This window comes from Pseudonaja textilis, chromosome 3 (genome assembly GCF_049901715.1).
Source record: "Pseudonaja textilis isolate UNSWEBS1 chromosome 3, rPseTex1.2, whole genome shotgun sequence".
NCBI lineage: Eukaryota > Metazoa > Chordata > Lepidosauria > Squamata > Elapidae > Pseudonaja > Pseudonaja textilis.
This window is the reverse complement of record NC_141992.1, coordinates 162189961-162199158: the sequence shown is the minus strand read 5'-3', so window position 1 is coordinate 162199158 and position 9198 is coordinate 162189961. Positions and strand designations below refer to the sequence as shown.

Sequence of the window (9198 nt, the reverse complement as noted above, 5' to 3'; positions counted from 1 at the left end):
TTGATGTCTGTTAGACATGTGGAGTGTCCAGTTCTTCCTAAACTTTTTGAAAATACTACATAGCACATTTTCTAGGAAAATCCTGATGTATACCAAACTGAATGTATTAATAAAAATGTTAGTTAATTAATACCACTGAACTGACAGACTTGAGGTAAAAGGTGAAAATATCAAGATTTATAACCATCAGCATTATAGTGAAGAATATCACTCCTTAAAGTAATAATTTTAAGATTACAGGATATTAAGATTTAGTGATTACTAATGATACATTGATCTAAATTAAAATTACCCTACTTTTGCCTTTTCTTGGGAAATAAAATCTATGAGAATATGGTATATTTTCAGCTATTTCATTTGAAAACTAGTTTTACATTATCTGTAATCCATTTGAATTCCTTTCTCCATGTATATATAACATTATGTGGTACAATAAATATAAAACACATGAATTTTCCTAATCAAAACCTTATTTATTTCTACAAGTTTTTCCCATATAAGAATGCATTTCATTCTTTAAAATTTAAAGTTTCAGGGTTCTTTGTTTTTTGTAAAAAATACAGTATAAGGATAGTGGCATTGCAGCGATCAAGAAACCAGTTTTTTAAAATAAAGCATACTGTTATTTTAAAATCATTATACATCCAATATTAATAAAATGGTATGGTCAATATGGTGCTCCTTCCAATGAAGCTAGGATTCTCTTTCTTTCTTCTGCTATAGGCATATCTGGTTTTATTCCATCTTGTTTTCTCTGCATCATAATCCCATGCTAGAAATGAAAACAAATAACACACTTTGATTAAATCCATGTTGTTGTTAACAAATATTTAATATATTTACATATTTAGTTCAGCAAATAAAATACTGTGTAGTTGGAGAAGACTTGCTCCATTAAAATAAATGTTATCTCTGTCATTTAGAGTACCTATTTTTTTTAATACTATTTCAACTTCAGAAGAAGATCACTTGGTTAAGATACACAGTCATCACTCAATAATTTAGAGATGGAACTTGGCCATTAATAGAAATGTGAGTCAGGAGACTTTGCACATGACAGAACTATACAGAGAGCATCATGCTTTGACTTTCTCTTTATCTGCGTAGACACCAATTTATATACATGGACACTACTAGAATGAAGTCACAATGTGGTTAGGCCTAAAGGCTCAACCTCAATAATCTACCAGAAGTCACCTTTTTTTTTTAATAAAAAGGGAAATAGTTTGGTAGATTCTAGTTGAACAGAGTGGTATAACATTGAAGTATGCTCAGCTAGTTTTTTTTCCACATGGGAATAAATGAATTTCATCCATAATATTAACTGAAGGAAAGACTACTTCTCTGGACAAGGGGCCATATTTGAACTTCTGAGAGCATGTGATGGATATATTAAAAACGGCTGCAATGGCAAGCTTGCTTCTTAACAAAAGGGATATATGGTCTCAAAGCATCAGTTCACCAGAACTAAAAGTAATGAAATTTTCTCACCCCCTTTGCGTTCTTTTTTTCAAAGCAAGCACTGGGATACACCCATCATTATTTACCTTTTAAGACCTAGATATAAAGAGTGTGTTCGTTCTGTCCGTCCTCTAAAAGATGTTTCATACTATCAACTGAAGTAATTTCCATGAGGAATGAGTGGAGTGTTCCAGCTGATAGTGATGAATAGTCAAACAAACCCCAGTCACTTTTTTATAGAATACCAAAGGCTGTGAATTGTTCCCTATATAATTTAACTTCTACAGGAAATCACTGGGGCAGGTGATTCATTAATTAGGTTGAAGTATTAAAATAAATATCCAATTATATATTTCCACCATGGGCAAAGCTGAAAAGTGGTCATTATCATTAACTGTGTCTGGAGGCTGGATGGAATAAAATATGAGTAAAATATTAAATACTGTTCAATCAAAAACTATCCCCTTGCGTCAACTCCTCTTTTTTTACATGATAAAGTACCTGCAACTTCTAAGATTCCCTTGTGTTAAATCTGACTTACTGGTATGAAATAGATGGCTGTTTAACTCAAATCAAATCAATCAATAAATAAATATAATCTGATTGCTCAATAAATAAAGGCTGGAGTTAACCGAGTCTCTGCCCAGTGTCAACTAATGAGGCAACTGCAGGCCTTTTTGGATCAGTCACCACAGACAAGTTACACACATGCATATCAACTTAAAATTGATCTGTTGCAGCACATTCTATAAGGTTTCTTCTGATGCATTCAGCCCAGAATGCAGAGGTGGTATTCAGCAGTTCTGCAGAACTGGTAGGGGGAATTTTGAGTAGTTTGGAGAACTGGCAAATACCTCTGACTGGAGATTTTACATCCGTTGCCACACCCACAGAACTGGTAGTAAAATATTTTGAATCCCATCACTGCCAGAATGAGATACTTCAGATCTCAGTGCCAATGAGAAGTGAGTATGAATGTATACTAACTCTGTAGACTAGTCTGCCCCCGAGGTTCAAAGAATCAAACAATGTTAGCATTTAGTATGACAGTGAAAACTATTCATTTTCTCCTGGACATTTAGAAATTGTTTCCTTGTTTATTTTAATTGGTTGTGTATAATGTGTATTTTAATATTTTACTTTTTACTATTTAAGTTTTAATCTGAAGTAACATTTTTTTAGATTCTGTGGCTATGCAGGGCTCAGAGACGTAATGTAAATTCATATAATGATGCAATATTCTGACACTTTAATATTGCTATCTCTTTTTAAAAAATGATACAGAAATAGACAAGAGACAGGTTAAAGCCTTATTTCTATTTGCTCCCCTGAAAAAGTTTGTTTAAAAGCCTTAATCTACTTACCCAAAATTTTCGGCAATTTTTGTACTTTAAAAAATAGATTGCACACATATCCTTATCAGATTGATTCACTTCCAAACACTTTCTAGAAGCTTTGCTTTCCTTGAACATGAAAGGAAATAAAATATAAAAAACTAGTAGTTGATCTCCAGTTTGGAAGAGTACCATATTCATTTATTCAAAGGTAACTAAACAATAAGGCTATGATCTTACAAATAATTATGTTAGAATAAAATCCAACTTAAAAGTAGCGCTACTATCTGTTTCTTCAAACTATTAATCTAAAATATTAAAACTAAATTTAGGCTAAAAGTTAAATCTATAATTTTATAAATATTAAGATAATAAGTATCTTAAAATTCTCCCAACAAAAAATATTTTTACCAAGAAATCTTTGGGGTTTTTAAAACTAAAATAGAATGGATAAATCTAAAAGATATACTAGAATCCCAAGAAATATGCAAGAAACAAGGTAATTTCCTCATCTGACTAGAATGTTTTAAAGCTTGCTCGAAGGTTTTGTAACATCATATGATATCACCTATAACAAATCATGATTAAAATTTAGAAAAAAGTTACATCTTCAACTGACTTCTCAATTCATAGAAAGATGGGAGATGAAAAAAAAAATAAGGCAAGCTAAACTCAATAACTGATATTTCTTTGCAGAAGCAAAGGCATCAACAGAACTTCCTACGTACACTTCCTTCATAGGGCTTATACAAGAGCAAGGAAAGAAACATGGAATTCTTGTTGCTAAAAAACAGTACTATAATAGCACTGAAGAGCCCGTGTTTTATTTGCATATCTACTAGAGTTAAGTCAAGTTTTGTATAAATATCTTTAAAAGATTTTAAGTTGTTAAATTATAAATTACAATAGCAAATAAAATGATCCCTTCAAAACATTTAATAAAAGATAGATTAGTATGATTCTTAGTATTAAGTTGTTAGATGTAATCAATGTTAGATGTAATCAATATTCTATTATCAAGAAATAAGTTGTTTATCGATTTAGATGGATAATTGTTATTTTATTTGTTCTGCAAAGGGTTAATCTTTGTGCTAACTTATCTTGAAAAACTAAATCAAAGAAAAATAATGGATCTTGAATTATATAATATCAAATCAGCTTATTACAGCCATAAATCCAGGTAAAAGATCTAATAGTAGAATTGATATGTACATCTAGATGTGACAGAAAAAAAACAATGAATATAAGACTTAAACCAAAGGATATCTATAACAACATAAAATACAATATTATAACAAGTGAATAAATGAGCATTCAAATATAGATTTTGAATCTATAGATTTTGAATCTGTATTCAACAGGATGTTCTTATATTAAATGTCTATTTTTTTCAAAAAGGTAGAAATTTTAGAATTCATAAACATTTCTTAAACGTTACAAAAGATATCTACAAATCCTCAAGACTTCAAAACCAGTTTAGCAGCAAATGGAAACTTCAAAGAAGCCTTACCATTGGTTCATATTTTTAAAAAAGAAAACATCATTATTAAATTTTAATTTATTTAATTAAATTTATTATTGCTGTTCATTCCTTTTATAGTTGTTTTATTGTATTACAATAAAAATAAAAATGCAAATACCTTATAGAATTCATATATTAGCTCAGTACAAAGGTATTTGCTCTCTAATTGTAGGCATCAGAACAGAGCCAAATCTGAAACATGAAGAGTGTGCACGCTGTAAATATCGCTGGGAAAATACCGTTCCACTGGGCCAAGTCAACAAGAAATGTTTTGTTTCAAGCTACTGAAGTTCAGAAGTTTTTCCAAACTATTATGATTTAGCAATTCAACAGAAATAAACTCAGAACATACTGGTAGTTACAGGATCTCCTCAATATCAGCCATCAGCATTCTGGTCTGTCTGCTATCTCAACATATGATAGTCTAGTGTGGCAAATATCCCACCTGCCTACTATCCCAATCTTCCCAACTTTTTACCTTCCTTCTCCTGCCACCCTTGATGTCCCAGCACAGCATATCCTTTTCATTCCGGCATCTCCTCAACTGCCACTGGTTAGATCTTCACAAGCTGTTGCCAAGAAAATCCCTTCAGACTTTTTTTTTAAAAAAAAGCAAACTCTCCACTGTTCTCTGAATCATGTTTACCTGGATCAATCTTTCTAAAAGAACACAGCCCCATTTCATTCTATATATAAACTAAGATACCTAGAATACATGTCTCTGTTTGGGCACAAACATAGTCAACTGCTATATGTTTGCAGTATTTTTCACATTATTATATTAAGCTACACTTCAGAAAAATAAATTAAAAACCCATAATGACTGCTTATAAGAATTCAACTTACCACTAAACATGGATTAATGTCATAATCCTGCAATCGGCGTTTTTGGGACATAAAGTCAGTATGGTATTGTTTTACTCTGGATTTTTTCTTTAAACGACAGCAGCTAAAGAAAAGACAATTTCAATATATCAGGACAGCTTGTGCCTTGACAAAAATTTAATATTTTTTCCTAGGGATTTGTAAATAATATTTTAAGAAAAGAAGGTACATGTTTTGTAGGAAATTTTGAATAAGAAAAAAAATTCTTGCAAATAAGCATAATTAAAATCTGCATCCATATTCATTAACGATATTATGTAGGTATATTCAGTATTATTTTTTAATTCTGGCTTTTTTATGAGGTTTAACATTACCTTGAAAAAAGCACAAAGTTCTGAAAAATAATTTTACTTTAAAATTGGAAAAGAATGTGGCAATAGGTAACAATTTTTTAAAAAAACAAATAATCTGCAAAGCAAATATGATACAACTTTGAAATTGCCAACGTTGGCTGAAGTGAAGTATATTTCAGAGAAAATTCTGATTTCAGAAAATCTGCACTGGCACATTTCTGAAAAAAATATAAAGTAGAAATATATTTTTGCCCATCCCAAAGTTATAAATTTACAATTTTCCACAGGGTTTGGCTATCACATATTAATTTAGAGGTAAGAGGTGGGAGCTACAGTAGGTCAAACATGTCTATAGGGGGTTTAGGCAAGTCATCTGTATATATTTGTATAACCATGGGGCAATATAGGACCTATTTTTCTACACAGCATTAATTGGGGTCTTGGGCTAATAATCTTGAAAGCTATGAAATAAAAAGATCAATTGCAATAGATATTACAAAAACTGCTGGCTTATTATAATCCCTGGCAATAAATTAAAAAAGAGCAAACTTTCTTAGCTGATGTTTCCTATCCATCTATCTACTATCTCTTACAGAATGGCTTTTCAGTGACAATTAGGCAAAGAACAATGAGGATGATTTCCAGACCAAAACAATTGTGGGTGGCTTTTCTTCTGTTATATGTAATTATTGGCTTAACTAAGATGCAACAAATTATAATTTGAGCTTTGAAATACAAAGCAGTAAGAAATTTTCCAAGTTTTAGTATCTAAATTAAGAATTTTTTAAAACTTTGTTACATTCATATTGCAGGACAGCTTACGTTAGCATAGCCAAAATTCAGAAGTCTGTAGCAGTCTAAGTCTTTTCAAACATCAAAGTATAAGCTTTCATGAACTGCAGCTGATTTCATCAGATCAGAACCAAACTAAAAATACATAACTTTCAATACAATTTGTTCATCTAGCAGAGTCAAAAGAGTCAGGCAGGGCAACAGTTTATACTGCGTTTCCCAAAAAATAAGATCGGGTCTTATATTTTTTTTGCCATACAAAATGGCACCAGGTCTGTCCGGAGCTCTGTTATCAGCTGCAGAAGAAATGGGCCAGCAAGGCAAGTGTCAGGGTGTGCGAGGCCTGGCTGAAACTCTCCAATGCTAAGTAGTAAGGCAGCTCCACCACCACCCCCATGCCAGCGTGGCTTAATTTTTACCCATGCACAATGGAATGGGTGGGGCCTTAATTAGAATTTATTTTGGGGTAGGGCTTATATTGGGCACAGGTGTAAAAATCAATCTATGACTTACTTTCGGGGAAGGTTGTATTTTGGGGAAAACATGGCAGTGTTTCTACACAGTCCCAAAAGGACGACATTCCAGCCCCTTGAATGCAATCAACTGTTATCTAATTTTGTCCAGGTGCAAACCTTTTGTCTAAGAATGCATAGGCTTGAGGGGAAAAAATCAGTAGTTTTGAACTTTCACATGTGGACCTGCTTGCTTGAGCCTGACTGTACATCACCCTTGAAATGGGACAAAAGATATAACTTAACTTTGACAACTCAGATAACATCATTCAACATAGCAAATTAAGTAACAGAGTACTGGCAACCACTTAAGAAATATTGCCCAGCCTCCAAAAAAAACACCTGGACCTGTCTATGTGTAATCATTAAAAGTCAAGGTTGACTTTTGGGATCATCATACATACATACACTGATTTGAAAATGAGCTTTGAGATGTGATTTACAGCCTAATATTTATTTGTGTAATTGATCTACTACCTTAATCCTTATGATTCTTACATCATTTATCTGCAGACATTGGTCATTAATTTCTTCATTTCAAAATAAGGAAAGACATTCATGTGTTTTGGACACTAGTCCTGGCAAAAAAGGGTAAATTGTGCTTTTAAAGAGGTTTTCTATGACAAAGCAGTAGTCAGACTAGACTTATCTGCACAGTAAACAATGTATGTGAAATTTGCAGTCTAATCCTACGTAGGTTATACCAAGTTCAACATGGTTTACTGTCAGATTGCTGAAATACTTGCAGTTTATATTTTAAAGCTCTGTAGTTTATACGAATGTTACAAAGTATAAATACTAAATATACTAATAACTAAACTATAGCCTCTGTGAACTCTAAAATATCTGTTACTTTTTCTGAAATATAAAAAGATACATTAAGTTTACAGACTTGCTAGTTTTTTGTTTTGTGTCAAATTCAGGCTGAAGCACTTTGTATTATAATTCTATTCCTACATCTTATATTAGGAAAGCAATCCTTTATTAAATGTTTTCTCCTTGGTGGAAAACACATAAATGTATGCAGACTGAGCTCTGTGAAATTGATGGCCATCTCTGTGCAATTTGCAGCTGATAGGAGAAAATAGCAACATATTCCTCCCAAAAACTGTTGCAGAAGTGAAGAGTTGGGAAATGAATAAAATAGCCCCAACACTGAAAATAAATTCCCAGAGACACTTTTTTTTAGGTCTGTATTTCTGCACTAACCTTTCTGTTTAGACTCTTCTTAAGAATACAATAAAGATTCCTTGAGTCTACTTTAATCCTAATGAGTTAATAACACTTCCTTGTTATTTTCTAGAGAACAGTATATGGAACTTGGAAGTGATCTTATTCTGGGATTCACAGCCCTGGGATTTTCTCATCTAGATATATACTTATAGATTCAACTTTGTTTAATGACGATTTAATGACTACTCAAACTATCTAGCAAAGATGTACAAAAAAAACTTCTTATGGTTGTGTGTCGTCCTATGAAATCTTCTATGATAGCAATTTATGGAAAAATGGTCCCTATTCACCCCTATTAATTATTAATAGTTTCTAATATCTTTTACATCTTTGCTTTGATTATATTGTAAGCCTCCCAGAGTTGCTTGGATATGGAAATGGGCGGAACATAAATGTAATAAATGAATACGTTCCTTCCGTAGCATTCTTTCCAATGAAAAGCTTTCGGGAAGTCTATTAACACAAAGAAATCAGCTGTCTCTGAGCTTCGAATCCAACTTTCCATACAATTCAATGGAGCAGCACACCGCCATTCGCAACAGAAACTGAGGAAGGAAAAAGAAGAGGGTGCAGAAAGGCCAAATCCGAACCACAAATCAGGGAAAAAATTAGGATTGAACCTCCGTCGACTGAACTGCTCCCGGGGCCTTCCCACGTAATTTAGCCGAAGGGAACCTGGAGCATCTTGATGAGTGGCAATAATGACCCCGCAAAGCCCCCTAAAGCCCGTTTGTAGACTACCCTCGAAAGAAAAGCGAATCTAAGAGAGTCGGGATCACCGCGACACCTGAAACGAGCCGGGGAAACTGCTTGGGCCACCTTTCCCTCGAAGGTCTTTCCCCCACCCGCGTTCTTCAGTCTCTTCAGAGCCGGGAACAACGTCTGTCTCGGGCAATTTTGCGCCCCGAGAGGAAGTCAGCTCTAGCGAGGACTGTCGAAGCAGGCGAAGGTGCCCCACGCACCACAGGCGAGAAGCCGCGCTCTCACGTCGCCGCTCCGAAGCGAATACTCACCTCGGCCACCACGATGGAACTCAACCCGCAGCTTGAAGTCTCCTCTCGTATTCGAAAGACGTCAGCGGCTTGGGCAACGGACCTTATAACTGGCGCAGCCTACCCCATTTCTGGCCCCGCAGCCCGGTGGAAAATGACAGCTCCTTGACCCAA

General features: G+C 33.9%; 1 protein-coding gene across 2 annotated transcripts; it reads right to left on the bottom strand.

The window, feature by feature from the left end:
* Positions 1-452: 452 nt before the first annotated feature.
* Positions 453-9183, bottom strand: CHCHD7 (coiled-coil-helix-coiled-coil-helix domain containing 7). Of its 2 annotated transcripts, XM_087931272.1 has the most exons (5): positions 9046-9155; positions 5164-5266; positions 4796-4886; positions 2826-2924; positions 453-772 (listed from the first exon to the last, which is right to left on the bottom strand). In XM_087931272.1, the coding sequence occupies exons 3-5, from the start codon at positions 4832-4834 to the stop codon at positions 668-670; spliced, it is 243 nt and encodes an 80-aa protein (XP_087787398.1). In that variant the 5' UTR covers positions 4835-4886; positions 5164-5266; positions 9046-9155; the 3' UTR covers positions 453-667. The 2 variants fall into 2 exon arrangements, with proteins under 2 accessions (XP_087787398.1, XP_026561970.1); XM_026706185.2 differs by lacking the exon at positions 4796-4886 and having other exon boundaries at positions 9046-9183.
* Between the last annotated feature and the right edge of the window lie 15 nt (positions 9184-9198).

Coding starts and splice junctions, on each gene's coding strand:
- CHCHD7 (XM_026706185.2), bottom strand. CDS start 5,214: ATGTCCCAAAAACGCCGATTGCAGGATTATGACATTAATCCATGTTTA. Junction 2,925..5,163: donor ACATTAATCCATGTTTAGTG/GTAAGTTGAATT, acceptor TTCATGTTCAAG/GAAAGCAAAGCTTCTAGAAA. Junction 773..2,825: donor AAAATTGCCGAAAATTTTGG/GTAAGTAGATTA, acceptor TTTCATTTCTAG/CATGGGATTATGATGCAGAG.